Raw genomic sequence first — 21,598 nt, forward strand, 5'->3', positions numbered from 1 at the left:
ACAAAAAATGGCAGCACATTTAAAAGAGAGCTACATGAACTCACTGGCATGATTGATTCTGCTGAGCAAGGCTTTCTGAAGTGCTGTTCCCTATTAGAAGAGAGGGGGAATCTGAATTCAGAACAGATTCTTGGGAGATTCTCCTGATTATGAAAAGGCAGCCTGTTCACTTTGAAAAGCAACTGCACAGATGATCAAAGCAATGATGAGAAATAAGAAGCAAGGGAAATGAAAGGGAAGAAAGACAACAGAGACTTTCAGGGCAGGAAGGAACTTTAATGAGGAGAGAAACAGTCAAAGAGGAACAATGAAGGGACTATGAGTCGGATGACTTTGGATTCATCCTTTGTTCAAGTAGAAGCTAGTTCTGGTAGAAGAAGTCATGCTGAAATGTACTCTTTACTTGTATTTTAAAGTTTTCCTGAGAATTACGTAGTATCACTCACCAAGTCTTTATAGCCTGCCCTCTAGAGACAATCACAGATCTTTTTTATGGTCTCTTACGAAAGCTCTCTTAGGGAGAGGTGACAGCTTCAGAGTTAAGACAGGGTTGACAGGTTCAGAGTACTAGAAAATAATTTTTCCCTCATAATAACGTATTTAAATAGGGAAAAGCTTTCCACTTGGAGCCTACAAAAATATGTGCAGAGAAATTTCTTGAATACCGAGAAGAAAAAATCCAACTTGTTTTGTATTTTCTTTTGCACAACACCTGTGGGCTTTGTAGCAGCTTTTTGTTATACAGAGATATCATTAGGGCCAACAGCAGGTATGAGCACCAGGAAAAATCTCACATTTTTAAGGTTCTTAAAAAGTACTCTCAAATTCCTCTGGGACAGCTGTGAGACTATCTTCATTACGATGACTCTGAAAAAAAAATTAACCTCATGTAAATCATATCATGCTTCCTAATATCATACATCTAATGACTTAGTTTTAAAAAAATATAAGCAGTACTGATGTTTATAGAGTAAAATGTCAAAGTTCCATTTGTCCTCTTTCTGTCCCATCTCTACTTCAACCCACTCTCTTAATTCCTACTAGACGTTGGTAGGTTTGGCAGACTTCCAGACTTTAACAATAACAAAATATTCTTCTTGAACATGAACAGATGCCAGCACCCCACAAGTTACCTTGTCACGATATTTCCCAATTTTTACCCATTTCTTCCTTCCCAAAGTCACTGTCATTTTGACTTTTAGGTAATTAATCATTTCTTCCTAGTTTTACTAGCTTGCATCCCTCCGTAAACATTACAGTTCAGGTTTAGTTTTGCCTGGTTTCAAACGTCATACGAATGGAATCATAAAGCATGCATTCTTTGAGTCTGACTTTCCATACTTAACATCGAATAAATGAGAGTCATCATGTTGTTAAGGGAAGGTACAGTTCATTTTAATTACCACGTAGAATTTTGTTAGAGTAACATTCCTCAATATATTCACCACTCACCCATTTGCACTGTTTCCACCTTGGGACTATTATGAATTAATATTGGTATTTCCCTGGAAGTATACCTTAGTACATCCCCACACACATTTCTGCTGGATACGTACTAAGAACTAAAATTACTGATTAGGGTATATACACCTTAACTTTCCATAATAATGCCCCAAAAGTTTTCAAAGTCGTTGTAATATTTTATATTCCAAGTAGGAGTGAAAGATTTCTTTTACCCATAGTCATTATCATTAGTTAGAATTGTATTTTGAAATGTAATCATTCTGTTAGGAAATTAATATCTCAGTGCAGTTTTAGTTTAATCTTATTACTGAAATGGTTGGATTTATGTCTAATACCTTGCTATTTCTTTTCTATAGGTCTTGTGTCTTTTATGTTCCTCCCTTACCTATTAGTACTTTCTATATATTATCTTAATTTTTTGTTGATCTTATTTCCTTATAATTTTTCAGTGTTCTTACTCATTAGTCTAGGACTTCCAATGTGCATCTTAATTTACCAGTGTTTCAGATGAATGCTAATTTAATTCCAGTAAAATATAGAAACTTTGTTCTCGTATAGCTCTATTCCTTCCACCTTCCTTTGTGTTATTATTGTCATATTACACCTACATGTCATATAGTCAACAATACAGTGTTATAATTATTGACTTTGTAAACTTATTTCTTAAAATTTCAGAAAAAAAGGAGAAAATATGTATCTATAGAACAGGGATTGGCAAATTATGGCATATGGACCAAATTTGGCCCACTGCCTGTTTTGGAAAGTTTTACTGGAATAAAGCCATATCCATTCATTCATATATTGCCTATGGCTGCTTTAATGCTACAAGTTAGAGCTGAGTCATTGGGAATTAAGGTTGATAATCACATGACTTGAAAAAAAGATTATTTTCGATTGTCTGGGTGAGTTCAATGCAATTTACGCAATTGTCTTTTAAATCAGTTAAGAGAAGCACAAAAGATATATTTATATTGTTTTTATAGTCATCTGCGTAATTACCTTTACCTGATGCTCTTTATTTCTTCAGGTGTTGAGTGCCATCTGATACTACCTTCTTTTAGACCAAAGAATTTCCTATAGTGTCTAAGGCAGTTCTCCTAGCCACACATTCTCTTTGTTCATCTGTGTATGTCTTTATTTCACCTTCATTTCTGAATGGATAGTTAAAGGATATAGAGTTCATGCTTGACTGTTTTTTCCTCCAACACTTTAATATGCCATCTCACTACCTTCAGGCCTCTGTTGTTTCTATTTTTTTTTTTTAATTTTTTAATGTTTATTTTTGAGAGAGAGAGAGAGAGAGAGAGAGAGAGAGATGGAGTGTGAGTGGGGGAGGGGCAGAGAGCGAAGGAGACACAGAATCAGAAGCAGGCTCCAGGCTATGAGCTGTCAGCACAGAGCCCCATGTGGGGCTCGAACTCACAAACCGTGAAATCATGACCTGAGCTGAAAAGTCAGAAGTTTAACCGACTGAGCCACCCTGGCGCCCCAGGCCTCCATTGTTTCTGATGAGAAGTCAGCTGTTAACCTTATAGTGGTTCTATTGTATATGAAATCAATTTTTCTCTTGCTGCTTTTAAGATTTTGTCTCCTTTTAAAATAAGTTTGGGTCTCAGGTGTCTAGGAGTGAATCTCTTTGTGATTATTCTAAGTGGATATTATTAAGCTTCTTACATATATAGAATAATACTTTTCATCAAATTTAGGAAAATTTTGGCCATTATTTCTTCAAGATTTTTTCCTGTTCCTCCACTTTCTGGGATTCTCATTATGCATATGTTGGTGTACTAGATGGTGTCCCATAGATCTCTGGGGCTCTATTAAATTTTCTTATTATTTCCTGTTCTTCAGATTGGATGATCTATATTGTTCTATCATGTTTGCTGATTTTGTCTTCTGTCAGAGATCTGCTCTTCAGTCCCTCTAGTGAGTTTTTCATTTCAGTAACAGTGTATTTCTAAACTCCAGAATTTCCATTTGGTTCTTTTTAAAAATTAGTATTTCTTTCATTTATATCATTGTTTATTAAAAATTAATAGCTTTATATAAAGAACTGTACATATTTGATGCAATTATATGAATTTAGGTGCAATTAGATGAATTTAGACATACACAAATACCATGATACCATATGACTACAATCAAGGTAATAGACATTAAGACTCTTATTTGATGAGTCATCATTTTTAATATTAATATGTTAACTAACATATTATTCAACCTGTTTTTCTTTAGTTCTTTAAAGTCTTTCTTTGTGAAGCCCATCATTTGTCATTCTCTTCCTCCCTAAGACTGTATCTATTGACTGCTTTTTTTCAAGGGTGTCACTATTTCCTGTTTTTTGCTTGTCATATTTTTTTTGTTGTTGTTGAAAAGTGGATATTTTACATAATATATTGTAGCTACTCTGGATTCTGATTCCCTTATCTTCTCCCCAAGAGTGGTTGTTATTGCTGCCTTTTGTGACTTGCCTGTATCAATTTTGTGGAGTCTGTGTCCCTTGCAGTATATAGCCTCTGATATATCAATCTACTTACTTTTTTCATTTTTTCATTTATGTTTTTAATCTTAAGACTGGTTTAATGGGGTTCTTCCTTGGTCAGGATAGGTGGTCAGCCAATCAGTGGTCAGAGGTGTGCTTAAACACCTTGTGATGTGCTGTACTGTGTCTCCCTAAAGTTTATATATTAAAGTCCTAACTCCTAGTGCCCCAGAATGTGACTGTATTTGAAGACAGTCTTTAAAGCAGTAATAAAGTTATAATAAAGTCATTAAGGTGGGCTTTACTCCAAATGACTGATGTCCTTATAAGAGGAGGGAAGACCATGTGAAGACCTAGGGAGAAGACAGACATTTAAAGCCAAAGAGAGAGGCCTCCGAAGAAACAAAACCCTGCCAACACCTCGATTTTGGAATTCCAGCTTCCAGAAATGTGAGAAATGAAATTCTAGTTGTTTTAGTCATCTGGTCTGTAATAGTTTGTTATGGTAGCCCTAGCGAAGTAATATATATTTTGAACCAGTAATATTTCCAGCCTTTGTCAATGAATCAATGTAGCTTAGGGGATGTATTCAAAGTTTAGGCTGTTTGTAAATCTGCCCCAGCTTTTAATTTGTGTTTGCAAGGTGTCTTATTCAGCCAGGGGTGAGCAGTTTACTAGGACCCTCTCCAGTGTCCTAATGCATGCATAGCCTAGCCCATGCACATTTATAATGTTCCAGGAAACAAGGATAAGTAGGATATTATCAAGGCCCACTTTGGCTCTCTTGCTCTCAGGATCTCCCCGTTAAGTTTCTGGCTGGTTGCCAGTCAATTCCTACCCGAACAAACATCATGAGCTCAGTTAGGTTGAGTGTTATATTGGCTTTCCTAGATTTTTGGCCACTGAGATGACTACCGTTTTAATAACACCCCTGGTCATTAAACTTTCTGTACTCTAACAGAGTAAAACCAAATAAAAACCAATCCTATGTAAACTTCTGCAAAAGGGAATCTGGGAGTGGAGGCTGGGAGGAATTGGAGCAGCCCCAAACTAAAATGTTTAAACTATTCTTAGTGAGATTTAGTGAATTTTCTTCAGTAAATGCTTCTCAATATTTTGTATGCTTTGGTAAATTTCCAGAATCTTTAAAAGATTGTTTATTGACAGTTTGTCCAGTTTTAGCATTTATTTTTAGGGAGCATTACTATATCCTCACTCAACCATTCTGGAAGCCCCACACATCCCCTTTGTTTAGAAAACTCTTTTTTCCATGTAGTCTCAGTTACTTCTGCACTTCAGTTAGTCCCTGCATGGAGGCCTTTTCTTACTATCCTATGTAAAAATAATCTTTGCTTTGTCTTTTTACTCCATTTCCTTTTACTCCATAAGTTTTCCACTTCCTTAAATTATTTATATATATATATATATATATATATATATGTATGTATGTGTATATATATATATATATATACACACATGTATGTAGTATATATAAACACTCAAAAATATAGTACTATAATATATATTATATATAAAATATCTAATATATAAAAGTATAGTATTAATCTAACATATATAGTACTATAAATTAATATAAATATAATATATATATAAAGATATGTATATGTGTGTATATATATACATATATGTACATATGTTTGTGGGTGTATATATATGTGTGTGTGTGTGTGTGTGTGTATGTTATTTGTTAATTGTCTTTCTCTTCCACTGACACAGAAAGCTTTCTGATGGTAGGGATGTTGTCTTGTTAATCACTGCATTCTTTTTTTTTTTAAATTCTTTCAATGTTTATTTATTTCTTGAGAGAGACAGAGTGTGAGTGGGGGAGGGGCAGAGAGAGAGAGAGGGAGACACAGAATCCGAAGCAGGCTCCAGGCTTCAAGCTGTCAGCATAGAGCCTCACGTAGGGCTCAAACTCACAAGCCACTTGAGCCAAAGTTAGCTTAACTGACTGAGCCACCCAGGTGCCCCTTAATCAATGCATTCTTAGTGCCTATTACAATGCCTAGTAAAGAGTAAGCCCTCCATAAATATGAAAGAAGGAATCAATGTAGGTACTTAGCTTTTTTAAGCTTGTGACAAAATAATCATTCTCATAAACTTCTGGATTCTGACAGCATTTTGGGATGTTATCAAACTTGTCACTACACTTCTAGAAATCAACTACCTACAGAAATACTAGTCTTATATGCAAAGATCATTGTTTATAATTTTTAAAAAACTGGAAAAAAGATAAATATGCAGCCAAAAAATGTTGAAATAGATACTAAGGAAAAGTATGATGCTACTAAAAGGCATTGTTTTGTTTTATCATGGAAAGATGTTTATGATAGTTGAGAAAAAATGCATGTGAGAAAGCAATATGAATAGGATCACACAGTTAGTAAAAAAGAAAACTGTATGTGTGGGTCTGCGTGTGTGTTTGTGTCTTTTTTGTGTGGATTTGGATGTGTGGGTATGATGAGGACAATAATAATTTACTCTAATTTTACTTGATAGTTTCAGGTATTACTTTGGTAACTTTATAAACAATAAGGAAAAACGTTAAAGGAAATAGTCACATATTCAATTTTCATGAGTTCTAACACATCGTATCATCTCTTTATAGAATGTGTGCTAGAAATCAACATCTCTTGACACGTACACTTACCAAACCAATACAGCCAAAGATTGTGTATGTTAATGCAACAGAAATCTCAAAGGAGTAAGAGAGCAGTAAAATACGTGAAACTTCCCTTCCAAGTTTCTGAAACCAGAAAATAGGGAGAAATCTTGCATTATTATCTTTAGTAAGTGCAAGTACATTCACAGAAAGAGCTCCTACCGTGACAGTCAAAGAAAACAGGAAAAATAAGTAAGATGCTTTCACCATCTGACTTCCCTAGTCATTTTCTACTCCTTAGCCTCTGGCTCCACTTTTTCTAGCCTTAATTCCCCCAGTTCACCATCTACAGCTTCCGTTTTTGATCTTCATCACTCAGCCTTCTAGTCTTGATTCTTAGAACTCTTCATTCTTGTTATTCTCTTCATGACGAGGGGCTCTATCCAAACACTTCAGTCAATAAGATTTGATTCTTCTGTCTCCAATGGTAAGACGCCTAGTAAAAGATTTTATCAAGCAATCTTCATGTATTAAAACAACTATTGTTAATTACAGACCTACTTAAATGTATCTGTGTGGTGATAAAAATCTCACATAGAAATTGCTGGAACATGATGTGGAAGGATGGGTAAATACTCAAACACCACCATCTCACTTGGAAGTATAAGGTGATTATGATTTTGCTGGGATAATAAAGCAGATCCCTTCTGTTGCTGTCAGAAAGAGATTTTCTTTTTTTTTAAATATGAAATTTATTGTCAAATTGGTTTCCATACAACACCCAGTGCTCATCCCAACAGGTGCCCTCCTCAATGCCCATAACCCACCCTCCCCTCCCTCCCACTTCCCATCAGCTGTCAGTTTATTCTCAGTTTTTAAGAGTCTCTTATGGTTTGCTTCCTTCCCTCTCTGTAAAGAAAGATATTTTCAACTACATATCAGGATGAATGATACTGGTCTTAATCCTGAAAATAAATGTAGTTTTTGGGCTGGCTGTAGAAAGACAAGAATGATATGCAGACGTGGAAAGAGTAACATTACAATTTTCTCTCCTTCAGTTTTCTCTTCCTCCTTCTCCATTTTCATTCAGTTTATTTGATATCTTTTATGCAAGAAACTATTAGGTGGTAGGGATTAGACGGTAAGAATGAAATGACCAAAAATTCTAGCTTTCTTAAGGTTTATATTCAAGTAGAAAAGACAGATAATGTAAGGTAACGTACGATAAGGTTAAATACGTCAAAAGGGATAAAAAACTTGCTCGGTAATTTTAGGGGACGGGAGGTTTACCCTAAGCCATTCATATCTAGGAAGGCTTCATAAAGAGGTAAGACATTGGAAATAAGAGTAGGACTGAGAAAAATGAAGGAGGGATGCAACATTCTAGGCAGCTTTGAATTTTCATTTACTAGTTTCAGTGTAACCTATCTTGTTCTGGAAAAAATGTAATAGCACACATTACAAGTGTGACAAAATAATTAAGAAATGGAGACATAAAATAGAAATGATAATAAAGCCAAAATACATATCACACGACCTATGGTTTGAAATATGAACGAAAAATTGAATGCAAGAATGACTGTGTTTTGGGGCGCCTGGGTGGCTCAGTCAGTTAAGCATCCAACTTCGGCTCAGGTCATGATCTCACGGTTTGTGAGTTCAAGCCCTGCATCGGGCTATGTACTGACAGCTCAGAGCCTGGAGCCTGCTTTGGATTCTGTCTCCTTCTCTCTCTGCCCCTCCCAACTTGTGCTGTCTCTATGTCTCTCAAAAAATAAATAAATGTAAAAAAAAAAAAAGAGTGACTTGTGTTTTAAGAAAACGATAAAGGGAATTTAACTCGGGTGTAGGGCGTGCATGATGTTAACAGGAGGATAAAGAAAAGACTACAGAGGGTTTGAAATGGCAAGTTACCTTATCAGAATTCTGATCTAATTTTGTTGGCAGAAACACGATTGTAGCATCTTAGCTGGGAAGTTCTGGTGACCTCTTAGCTACCAAGATTGTAAAAAGTCATTTTGCCCACGTTCCTTAATTTATACATGTGAAGTGTTACTCTCAGACAAATTCTCCCCGCTTTTTGCCAGAAAAGTTCGAACAGGCAAGCAGCAGAGAGTGACTGAGTTCTTGACACGTGATTTAAGCCTTTGAATCCCACATAAATCAGTGAGTGCCCTTTTCTTGCTTAAGTCAATTTGCATTGTATTTCCTGGCACTTACAACCAAGAGAGCCCTAATTAATAAAAATTAGAGTAAATAATGAATAGTACTTGGTAATTGGGAAGACAGTGGAGAGACAAGGGTACAGGATTACATCAAGGTTTTGAGCTCCGGAGGCTGAAATAAGGGAGTCTTGCAGCGCAGTACTTTTGAGGAGGCAAATATTTTCCATTTTATATCTGTTGAAATTCTGTTTGACACCGGAAGCATATCCATATGAGATATACAGGCATATTTGGAATTACAGGCCTGGAGTCTGGGAGACAAAGCAGTTTAACTAACAGGTATGTGTTATCATTTGCTCCACTGACACATAAAAAAACTAAGGAACAGGGAAGTTAGGAAACTTGTCCGTAGGGTCACATACAATGAGTATTAAAGATAGTGTTTGAATAAAGTCAGTCTGGTTCTGGATTTATACTAGCAACCATTTTCCTATCTGAGAAGTATGTTTCAGGGGCATGCACTTTTTGAGATAGCTGAACCTACCTGGAAACACTGGTAACTTGATGAATTTGTGGGGTTAGCCAAGCAACTTGCTTATGTTAGAAAAGCTGGCATATGGAAAATATTGTAAAATGTTGGCTGCCTTAGTAAATGCAGGAGTAGAATTCTATAATGCCTCCAGGAAAAGATTGTGGGTCTAATATATAAGTTCATTTCATGTAATCAATCACAGCAAACAAAACTGAAACGTGCATTTGGGAGACTGAAATTGATCATTAATACTGACTTCAGGTCAGCACTGATGGTCCCTTTATAATACAGTGCAGGTAGAGAGCGCGATGGGGGGAGTAGGAAGTTCATCCCTCATCTACAATGACTCTTCTCATTAGAATTATTTTTGAACTAAAACTTTCAAATTGTTATTTTTTGTTCTGTTGTTCGAAAATAAAGAGGAGGGGCATCTGGGTGGCTCAGTCAGGTAAGCGTCTGACTTTGGCTCAGGCTAAGTTCTCACGGTCCTTGAGCTGGAGCCCTGTGTTGGGCTCCGTGCTGACAGCTCAGAGCCTGGAGCCTGCTTCAGATTGTGTGTCTCCCTCTCTCTCTGCCCCTCCTCTGCTTGTGCTCGGTCTCTCTCTTTCAAAAATAAACAAACATTGAAAACAAAATTGAAGAAAAAGAAAGTAAGGAGGAGCTCCACTCTAGTATGTTCTCATTTGAAATGGAAGATTTTTATTTATAAGTATTGCTGAAGTCTTTTGCAGCACTAATATTCTGGGATTCTGAATTTAAAGCCAACACAATTGAAACAGATTGTGATATCAGTGAAGATACTCACATTTAATGGAAGATGTTACTATCTTACAAAGAAATGCAGTTATTTCTCTAGTACAAGGTATACGATTGGTTATTCGATTAAATGGAAGCAAGACAGATTCATGTACATTTAGCATTTGAGGACACAAGGCAAATTGATGCAAGACACAAAAATAGGCTACACATGAAAAGCTCTGTGTTAAACCAGAAATTACTAGGTGTCAACAATTCCAACTATAAGCATTGGGAAGCAGAATTCTTTTGTTGATTTTGGGAATCGTTTTAAGGTCTAGGATTATACTTTTCTTTCATTAAGAGAATCATCAGTGACCCTATGCCTAATGCATATACACTTATCACTGAAGCCTTCACATTATTTACTTGCTTTGTTTTAATTAGGCATGTCAGGAATTCAAACATTCTAGTAATATTTACCAAAAAATCATGTCAGAATTATTTTTGAATTAAAATTTTCAATCAAGGGGCGCCCGGTGGCTCGGTCAGTTAAGCACTCGATTCTTGATTTTGCCTCAGGTCATGATCTCATGGTTCATGAGACTGAGAGCCCTGTGTTGGGCTCTGCGCTGACAGTGTGGAACCTGCTTGATATTGTCCCCCCTGCCATTCCGTCCCTCCCTTGCTCGTGCGGGTGCACATTTACTCTCTCTCTCTCAAAGTAAATAAACATAAAAAAACCCAAAATAACTTTCAATCAAGACCTTATTACTTAAATAAAAGAATTTCCTGAAGACTGGTAAAAGCTTTGTTTTACCTCCAAAGGCTTTAAAACCTTGGAAGAGAATTGTTTTAAATTAAGATGTTCCTAAGGAATTGGCCACTTACCGCTTGTCCATAATTCCTATATGACACCGAATTAAAAGAAGACAACTCAATTATTGTTAGAACTGATGCAATAACTGAAGTCATTATGCATGAGATGTTCATGATCAGAGCAAATGTAATCTGTAAAGAAGATACATGGAAAGTTTGTTATATTCAAAATAAACACTTTGGTTGTTTGTACTGCTGAAAAAAAATCATCTAGTCAAAATGCTGATCTAGTTTCTGAAGTTTCAGAGGTGTTAGTATGCTTGCCATTAGAGTAAAATATTTTTCTGGTTTACATGATACCCAGTTAATCTGGAGGGAACAGTGAAATATCACACCAATAAGCATCAGTCTTCCATTTGGGCTTAAAAATGTTGTATTTTACAATATTCTGGGTCATATGAAAGAAAGATGAAGATAGGGTTTGAACAAAAGGAGTTCCACTGCAAAGAGGAAAAGAAAAAAAAAGATGGAAAATGACTGCTTGTAAAAATAAGTCAAATAAGGGGCGCCTGGGTGGCTCAGTCGGTTGAGCGGCCGACTTCGGCCCAGGTCATGATCTCGTGGTCCGTGAGTTCGAGCCCCACGTCGGGCTCTGTGCTGACAGCTCAGAGCCTGGAGCCTGTTTCAGATTCTGTGTCTCCCTCTCTCTGACCCTCCCCCGTTCATGCTTTGTCTCTCTCTGTCTCAAAAATAAATAAACATTAAAAAAAAAATGTAAAAAAAGTAAGTCAAATAAGAGTCAATGATTTTTAACCCAGGATTTTCATTCTCTAGGGAGATACATCCGTATCTTTGGATGTAAGATTTTATCTGTAAAACTGTGAGATCAGACTCATTGACTTCTAAGGTATCTTTGAGCTCTAAGATTCTGAGAGTTTTTTTCTTTCCAATATCTTACCTGTACCATAGATGGATCCTCTGGATAGATCCTCTATCTTATTACAAGATCCAATACTATCCCCAAACTAGACAGACAGTTTGGAAAATAAAGTTTTATAGTAGTATTATGTCTATACATAAAGGCATTATTAGGTCCTATTAAATTTTTTCTACTAGTAAAGTTCATACAACGTTAAAATAAGATAGAATACTAAACCAAAAACGCCCTATCTTTAAATTTAGAAACCTTTGCATAATGATACTGACCACTATAGAATGTCTACATTAAATTACGTGTTCCTAGATTTTCACTTGATTCTTTATTTTACAAGCACGGTAGATTCCTTCATTGTTTAGATACTCACTAAAACCTTTTAGTTTTGTGACAAGTGATTTCTAGGATACCCTAAGTATCTCCACTTACCACGCCTGGAGTTGGATGCTTTACTACTCTTATTATGGAGACTCCTGCAATGATAAACTGGATATAAAAACATATTTATAAATACTCATTGATGATGCTCATCAACTTAAAACATATTTTTAACAACTCCTCTTCTAAGTCAATTATTTTTAGACTACAAAGAATTATAAAATATAAAGAGGTTTCAGTAGAAGGGGTCAGGACAAGTTTCCATCATATAGTCACGAACTGAAACGTTATAGCAGGGTCACTAATCACAGAAACTTATGGGGAACAGTGGGCAGAATTCAGGTTGTGGGATATGCCAAAGATGACTTCAAGAGTCCCGAGTCAGGGACCAAGTTTGCTTATATCTGCACAGACTTTCTGAACTCACTTGATTATTATTTCGAATGCTATCCTTCCTAATAAATTGAAGCCACTGATTGTAATTACTGTGTATATATCCAGATGTGGAAAAAGTGGCTCATGAGTCTATTCCAAATTGTTTGTACAAAACACACCTCTTGAAACTGTAGTCATTATTAAGGTAACAACTACATTTCATGTTTTTGCCTTTTTTTTAAGAGTTTCCATTATTTTATACCAAGTTACTTTGTCTATTTCCCAGAAGTGTAAAGCTATGCCATATTGTTTGAAGGTGAGCTGTACAATTCCCTTGATATATTCCTTTTGTCTTATCTGTTTTAGGCATTTTCACAAAGATCTAAGTCAAAGAATAATTTGTGGAAACACAGCATTCATGCTATCCCGTTTACAGGAAAGCCAAACCTTGAAGCTTACTAACTCCTAATTATCTTTAAGGATAACTTAAATCTGCACACCCAGCACTTCATTCTGTAACATTCTGTAAGCTGAGATTTCTAAGAAGTACACAGTGAAAGGAAGAACTAATATAAAGGTGAATTTTAAACTAGAGTGCTCTCTAGCTAATTACCAAACCATGTGCTTCACAAAATACCTTTCAAAGTTTATGACCTCAGTGAGAAGTTTTGCGTTTAATTAAATTTGATTGAAGTTTTAGATAATTTATTCTAGGAGTTACACATGCTATTTTTGTAACACGTATGATTAAACGCTGAGGGCCATGAATCATTTATCTGGATTTTGACTGCAAATTCACTATTCTACTGTTCTGTAAAGCAATGCATTGACACCTGTGAACCAACATATAAAGGCAGGGGATCTCCTAGAGGCCACAACTTTCTCTATAGCCCTCTCAAGTGGTGGTCATTTTCTCTTACAGCCCTGATACCATTGGTTCTAGGCATAAGATAAGTGGTCTCCTTCCTCCTCATTATTACTTTCAACTCTCTCTCTCGTCAAATATTGTCAGATTCTACCACCCACTATCTGTCCTGGTTGAAGTCATCTATTGACGACTTGGTCACTCCTCTTGGTGATTTTAATTCTTGTCTCACTCTCTCACACCTCTTACATCTTGGTAATTATCCTTCTAACACCCTGGGCTTGTGGTTCTTTGACTTTCTCTTCTCCAGACCTCCGACCCCATCCTATCTCAGTCACTCACTCCCATATTCATTCTCTTGTGCTTGTTTCTACCAATAAGTGTAACATCTTTCAAATCTCAATTTAAAGTATCCCACTAGGACCACCAGCTCCTATCTCTATACCTCATGCCTGTGGTATCACAACTCTAACAGTCATTTGGATTGGATTTATAATCGAGACCCTCACCTCTCCGTTATATTCTCTCCTTTGCCAGTTTAAACTCCATGGTCAACACTACATTCACTTACATACACTTTCAACTCCTTTTCACAGTTCTTGTTTGATCACAGATCATGGTCAAATCCAAATCCTGATTAAATGCAGTTCTCCTTCCTACTGAATGCCTGCACCCATGTGGCCAAACATGACCTAAGACACACAACCATCTTGACCCATCTCACTACACACAAATCATGTTCCTAAAGCTTAAGTGAGCTCTTAATGCTTAGCGAAAGGCAAACTACTTTTCCACAATGCATGCACTCTCTTTTTCTGGATGACTATTTCATATCCTTTCTTCAAACAACCAGTCCATTATCCCATTCTCATTCTCAGCTCATGATCTGACTTCCTAATTCACGGAGATATCTGAAGCCATTGGAAGAAAAGTTCCATAAGCTCCCAATGTCCCATCTACTTGCAAATCAAAATTTGTCCTTTCTGTTCCTCTACCTTTCCATCCCATTACCCACCTTGGCTCTGTTTACATTATAGATGGACAGTTCTTTGTTGTGGGAGCCATCCTATATGTTTGTGAGGTATTTAGTCATATCCTTGTCTTCTGCCTGCTAGAAGCTCACCCCAGGTGTGAAAACCAAAAATGTCTCCAGACATCACCAAATATTCTCTGAGGGGCAAAACCAGCTCTCATTGAGAACCACTGCTAGAGATGAACTTCCCATGGACCTAGCTATTTTATGTATTAAAATTCATCATCTCTTGCCTACACCAGTACATGATTCTAATAATCCCAACCTGCTTCCATTTATTTCATATCCATTTTCTCTCTTCTGGTTCAGTCCCCTCGATAAATGACATGATACTTCCAACTTACTGAAGCAAATAAGCAAACTCTCTCTTGACCCAAAGTTCCCCAGCTACTACCTCATTTCTCTACATACACTACATTACACCGAACTCCTTAAAGGAGTTGTATCTGTGGTCTCTAGTTCTCCTCCCGTTATTTCTTAAACCAACTCCAGTCAGGTTTTTGCCCCACCATTCAACTGAACCTACATGTCAAGTTTATCGCTGGCTTCCATATTGCTAAATCCAATGGTCAATTCTCAGCCTTATTTGGCAAAATAACAGATTTCAATATAGTTTATCTTTCCTTAATTGTTTACTTGGCTTTGAGGATGCTGTACTCTCCAAATTTTTTATTACTTTATGGCTGTCTAGAAACCACAGAATACACACATTAGAAAATGTGAGTGTAGACTCATTGTGTGAAGAAGGACCCTAAATATGAAAACTAACCAGGCTAATGGCTATTATAATTCAGATTCTTTGTCTTCCACATATCTAAGGACAATCCAACCTGTGGTTGTCACAGTCTATTCCCTCCTGTATCCACATCTCTTATAATAGCACTGGTAAATTAAAGGGTCTCAAAAAATATCTGTTGAAAAAAGGAATTTGATTTTGAATAAGTTACCAACATGGGATTTACTTACATAATTCTGAAAACTCTGTTTAGAAATTGTTCCCTATCTTCCACTAGTGGCACAAATAGTATTTACGGCATGATGAAATCATATAAATATATTCTACTCACGATGACTCCCCATAAAGGACATCCTGCTTTGTAAGTTATAGGTTCGTATGTCCCAAAGACTCCTCTAATTTGTCCCATATACAAAATCAATAGGAAGTACCACATGAAAACATGAAATATGCCAATCATAATCTGGACAGCCTGTGAGAAGAGAATGGCATTAGTACTGAAACCATGCAATTTACAACATAATTCCAGTAAGTGTTAACTAGAAGACACGTTCAAGGTTTTTATGAAAGATAAAAGTAAAATAGCAATGCACTTACCATGTATTTTCTGGATTGGTTAGCTTCAAAAGAGAGCCCTAACTAGAAAGTACTGAGGTTTACCAAATAGGAGTAAGCCATACTTGGAGCAGCAGAATGTTCAATGATAATTCTGGTCAATTCTCTCATAAAAAAGTTGACAGTCTGACTCTACTACTGGCTGTCTTCCCTACCTATCAAATAATGGCAGGAGAAAACTGAACGTATTTGAGGAAAACTGTGGTTCTAATTGATTTGCATGCAGGAAGCCATGTGGCCAATATTTGCTTGTACATTAGTAATTTATTAAGGTTGAGTCACTTTTTGCATCTTTTATTTATCTTTTCTTTCAAGGCCTAGTTGTTGTGTATCTTGTTCACAAGCATGCTGGGGTGAGGCATGGTCCAACACAGAAATACAAAGAGGGGCACCTGGGTAGCCCAGTTGGTTGAGTGTCCGACTCTTGATTTCGGCTCAGGTCATGATCCCAGGGTCGTGGGATGGAGCCCTGTGTCAGGCACTATGCTAAGCGTGGTGCCTGCTTAAGATTCTCTCTCTCTCTCTCTCTCTCTCTCTGCCCCCTCCCCTCCCCATGCTCTCTCCCTCTCTCTAAAACTAGGGATAAAAGAAAAAGAAAGCAAGAAATACAAAGAATTTCCAATGTAGACTTGCTTGTATGAGGTCTTCCTATTGGATAGGGGAGGGGTTGTGTAGGGGAGAATTATTACTCAACTTTAATTTGTAAGAAGATAATTATAATCCAAGTAAATAGGTGCCAGTAAATTTATTTCTCAATTTATATGTGGACTGGTATTTCATATATTGGATCACATTTTTAACTACTCTTTAAAAATTTCAGAGGGTACATTATTTTCACTTTAACATAAATTTTAATAGGACACTGCTTAGTGTTTTAATAGTTCCAGCTCTTGGTAAAGCAAGTAGCCTAAAAACACATAAATGCAATTGGCTAATATTAGAGATACACTTTAGAGAATTTTCTTTTATAGAAAGACCACTTTTGGGTAACAACCTTATGCACTTTTTACAGATTTAGAATTTAGGATTTCCTCTGCATCAAATTTGGAAGAATGGCATTATCTTCAGAGATTCTTTGGATTTGATTGGGAGAAAATCACAAAATCCTTGAGGGCCCGGACTTCAGTTATCTCCCCGTTGTCACCAGCCTCTAATATGGTGCCCGGCATAGAGCAGGCATCCAGTAAATACCTCTTGTAGAAGCACATCAGTATGAAGAACATTAATTCCACATGGCTTTCCAACTGTTAAGTGAGTGGGCTTGAAAAAGTGTCTCCTTGGCAGTTTTCCTGTATAATACTATGAAACATCCAAGTAGCCAAAGCTTGAAAAGGACTCTACAAGAAAGCAAGGTTGCTAGTGTGTGAAGGACAAGATGGGTTTTCTTATTTAAAAATGGTTCTTAACCTAGAGTCAACAGATGGGATTCTAGGAAGTCACAGTCCTCTTCCCCCAACACAAAAATATGAGGGCCAAAGATTATTATATACACATGAATCTGGGGAGAAGATTCAGAACCTTCTTCCTATGTACAAAGGGGTCTGCGACTACAAAGAGATTAATAACCTCTGCTGAACAGTCAGGTGGGAGACTTAGACAAGTGATCTACACAGCAGCCAAGTTCAAAGGAAAAGTTCACATCCAGTGGAGAAGTTCTTTCTCCTTCAGATATGAAAGGGCATGATCTTCCTAATTCCTTGGTGTTTATTAAGAGCTAGCTGAGCTCTCTGTTTATAACTTTTTTTTTTTTAATTTTTTTTTTCAACGTTTTTTATTTATTTTTGGGACAGAGAGAGACAGAGCATGAACGGGGGAGGGGCAGAGAGAGAGGGAGACACAGAATCGGAAACAGGCTCCAGGCTCTGAGCCATCAGCCCAGAGCCTGACGCGGGGCTCGAACTCACGGACCGCGAGATCGTGACCTGGCTGAAGTCGGACGCTTAACCGACTGCGCCACCCAGGCGCCCCTCTCTGTTTATAACTTAAAGAGACGAATTAGTAACCATCCTCGCGCATAGACATCAATACGGTAATTGAAAGAGATCAGCAATGGATCTCTCTCTTAGTTAAAAAAAATACCATGTCTTTGATTTCTTTTTGGGATTTATTTCTTACCCTGTGTATATTGGTTTAGTCAGTATGCTTATATCTAAGCACGTATTTCTTTATGAAGAGACAGAAGATAAGTCAAAATTTGTAGAAGGCAATTAGCATTAAAAAACATTTTTTGGGTGAAGGGGAGTGGGAGATACAGGCTTCCAGTTATGGAATGAATAAGTCACAGGAATAAAAGGTACAGCACAAGGAATATAGTCTATATCGTAATAGCATTGTATGGTGACAGATGGTAGCTATACTTGTGTTGAACATAGCATAACATATAGTCATGTTGAGTCACTACGTTTTATACCTGAAACTGATGTAACATTGTGTGTCAACTAAAAAAAAAAACCCAAAAATCTTAAAAGCCCATTTTTTTTTATCTTAACCAAATATGCCCCTCTTCAGATGGAAGAACCATCCTCGCTCAACTGAAATAGTGCATGTTCCTGAATTTAATCAAGAGCGAAGTCTTACTTACCCCTAAAACAAGACTGTCTGCTGTAGAGAGTTTTGAACATACACATACAGCCATACTACCAGCATTTCCTCTAGATGATTATGCTTCGAATCTTTGGTGATATCTTTATTAGCAAACTTCTACAAAACGACACAAAACACATATACACGCTTTGCTTCAAAGAAAGTTTGATTCTTTCCCTACTGTTTCACAACCACCTCCCCAAACTCTGAAGCAACTGCTTTCTTCTTTCCCTGCCTTACTTTGTAAAGGTATCAGTTTGCATCTGCCTGTTCTGAATAACAGCCTCCATAAGTGAAAGGTCTCTCTATGACTAAAAAGTATAGGTATATTACAGTTATTTTTCCTGAGTAGGCAACAGTGGCTCTGGATGATAAGGTATAAAGAACACCCAGGGAACAGAGCTAGAGAATTTTCAGTAAAGCTTTTACAATTCATTTGCAATGTGTAATCGATTCAATGCAATTCATAATGCCATGTTTGCATTTCAAACCCAAGTTCTTGTACTTAAATTCATCATGGGCTCATGATTTTTTTCTTTTTTTTCCTACACACATTTGCTATCTTTCTGTGTGAAAGAACTTTTTCTGCCATCAGACAACTTACTGGAGTTGCTTCTACAATCCTAAAGGCTTCTCCTGTTCTTTTGTTATTGTTTTGTTTTTTCCTGTTATTCCTGCATTTCTCCCTGGTGTTCAGAAAACCTGGCTAATAATTGTATCCTTTATGGATCTGACGTTACATCGTCCTACATCTTCTAACATGTCATACTTGGGTCAATAACATGAATCATGCTACTTAGCCCGGTGATCATCTAAGGTATGATCTTAAACCTGGAGTCTTGGTCCTTTCAGAAAGGAGGGTTTGAGTAAATGATCTCTCATTCCCTATACCCTTAAAATCTCATGATTTGATTATTTTAATGAGTCGTTAGTTGCAAATATTGGTTTTCTGAGTGTCTCTTAAATCTCTTAAAGTATAGAGACAGAAAAAAGCTAGGCAAGAATTTAAGAGCTACTGACAGCAGAGAAAACAATGTTAATCACCTAAGTATAAATAATAAGTTTTGTATATTAAAATGCCACCTCTGAGAAATACCAAAGAAAGGGTATAGGCCTAGACAGCAACCAAGTTGATCATTTTGTCATGCTTAAATAAAAGACACAGAATTTCAGAATTCATGTATAAAGTAATGAGGAAGTCATATCTAGATTGCTAGGAAAATCATAAAAAATAATTAGCCCTTTGGCGTACGCATAAAAAATTCTTTTCACAAAGCGGATAGTGGAAGCACCACGAGTGACTTGGGGAGAATATTTAGCACCTTTGGCATCTCCATCAGGCCCCCACCCAAACCACCAACACTTTAAGGAAGTACTCATTAAAGCACCAAGAAAAAACAGGTTGTGTGTGTGTGTTTAAAATTCTTTAGCTTAACTGCTGGAAGGAAGAAACTAAGAAATTCGACAATATGTTGCTGGAATAAAGGATAGTTAGCACTTTTTCAAATGACATTCTATCTACATTCAGTTACCCTACAACCCAGTTAAGCATCTCATTTTTGTAAAATTAGATGAATAAAAAATAAATAATAAATAATTTATTTGTATTTATTTTCTGGTGGTCCCATCCCTAATCCCAAAAGCCAGCTGCAGAACAAGCCCCTAGCCCTTATTCCCAGCCCTATCTTCATCCCCTACACTTGCCTTATTACATAGTAATTCTGGAACAGTCACAGAGAGCTCATGTCTAGAAACCTCTTGTCCATCTTTAGCACGCGACGCCTCACTGTCTTCAGAATAAAGTTCAAACTCTTTGGCAGGGCAGAGAAAGCCCTTCATCAAATGTTCTCTGCCCACCTTCTCAGCCTCATCCCTGTCACTCCCTGGGGTTCAGCCCCAACAGCTCCAAAACAACCTTCCTTGGGAAGCCTCTGCCCCACCAGTCCGTTAATACTCCTCTCCTTGCTCACCTAAACTACATCACGGTGTCACCTCACTTTGGATGATCGGGACTGGCTCCCGAGGCAGGGTGAGCTCCCGGAAGTGGAGGGACTCATTTCTGCACTTCCAGGGCCAGACCTGGGCTGTGACCCTGGGACTCACACTTGATGAAACGGACTGGCTGAGGCCATCTGCACAAAGATGGGCGGGGCAGAATAAGGGAGGTGGGGGACACCCAATCCTGTCTCCATGCCCCCTGAGGGCTTTTAACACCGAAGAAATCGCGGAAGCAAAGCGACATCATTACCCCTCATTTTACTTGGTCAAGGTCCTAAGGATCGAGTTTTGCCCTCTCAGGTCCAAGCCGAGGCTAAGAGGGGGATACCCGCAGGGTCTGGTCTCCCTGCCCAGCAGCACTCCTCCAGCACCCCGTCCGGGTCGTCCTGCCAGTACCCAGGCCTAGCTCAAGAGGCAGATTTCAGCTGGCGGCCCCCTCAGGGCCAGGCCCCCAGACTCTACTGGGCGAGCATCACTGAGCTTGCCAGGAGCCCAGGACCCAGCAGGCCCGCAGGCTCTTCAGGCCACGCGGGCCTCCAACGGCAGCAGCAGCAGCAGCAGCTGCACCTTCCTCTTGTGCCTGCGCCTGCGCCTGCGCAGGGACTCCAGGTACCGGACGGCAAAGGGGGCGGGGACGGTGGGGAGAGGGGCCGTGTGCGCAGACTCACTAGGGCTCTGCGGGCCACGTGGTCGGGCCCGCTTGGTGTCTGGAGAAATGGCCCTTCCAAACTTCGCCTTCTGTTACTGACCCTTCTGGTGCATGTTCTATATAATGAGTGGCCAGGATCACTGATGAAAAGTCAGTCCCTCACTTTCTCTGTCCTCAAAGGAAAATTGTAGCACAAGTGGCGCAAATGCATTTTAGGAGGTGTACCTGTTGAAAAAGGCAGGCAGTTGGGTCGATGACTACCCTCCACCGTTTTTTTTGTGTTTGTTTTTGTTTTTTGTGTTAAATGGAAGAAGCCAAGGAAGGAAATTAATGAAGAGACTATTTAGCGAGATACCGGCATGACTTTTTGGTCCTCTTGCCCGAGGTGAGTTTACCTTTCAGGTTACACTGGTATCAGTTTTCTGTTTGATGTGGAGAGTCGTGAAAACAATCTTTAGGAAAAGGTGTGTAGAGAAGTAGAGGTAGCAGCCGGAGGATATAGAGGAGTCTGCTGTGGGAAGGTAGATGAGGAAGTCGGAGGTTGGGGGAACCTTAAGCAAAAAATGTGATCTTAAATTAACTGACAAGTGCAGGTACTCCTATTATGCAATT

General features: G+C 38.0%; 1 protein-coding gene across 4 annotated transcripts; it reads right to left on the bottom strand.

The window, feature by feature from the left end:
- Window positions 1-255: 255 nt before the first annotated feature.
- MS4A13 (membrane spanning 4-domains A13) lies at window positions 256-20,910 on the bottom strand. Of its 4 annotated transcripts, XM_049645718.1 has the most exons (8): window positions 20,588-20,910; window positions 20,310-20,471; window positions 18,338-18,456; window positions 15,473-15,613; window positions 12,184-12,240; window positions 10,893-11,012; window positions 6,618-6,713; window positions 256-867 (listed from the first exon to the last, which is right to left on the bottom strand). In XM_049645718.1, the coding sequence occupies exons 3-8, from the start codon at window positions 18,389-18,391 to the stop codon at window positions 808-810; spliced, it is 528 nt and encodes a 175-aa protein (XP_049501675.1). In that variant the 5' UTR covers window positions 18,392-18,456; window positions 20,310-20,471; window positions 20,588-20,910; the 3' UTR covers window positions 256-807. The 4 variants fall into 4 exon arrangements, with proteins under 4 accessions (XP_049501675.1, XP_049501677.1, XP_049501672.1 ...); XM_049645720.1 differs by lacking the exon at window positions 20,310-20,471 and having other exon boundaries at window positions 20,600-20,910; XM_049645715.1 differs by lacking the exon at window positions 20,310-20,471.
- Between the last annotated feature and the right edge of the window lie 688 nt (window positions 20,911-21,598).

The sequence above is a fragment of the Panthera uncia genome, chromosome D1 (assembly GCF_023721935.1).
Source record: "Panthera uncia isolate 11264 chromosome D1, Puncia_PCG_1.0, whole genome shotgun sequence".
NCBI lineage: Eukaryota > Metazoa > Chordata > Mammalia > Carnivora > Felidae > Panthera > Panthera uncia.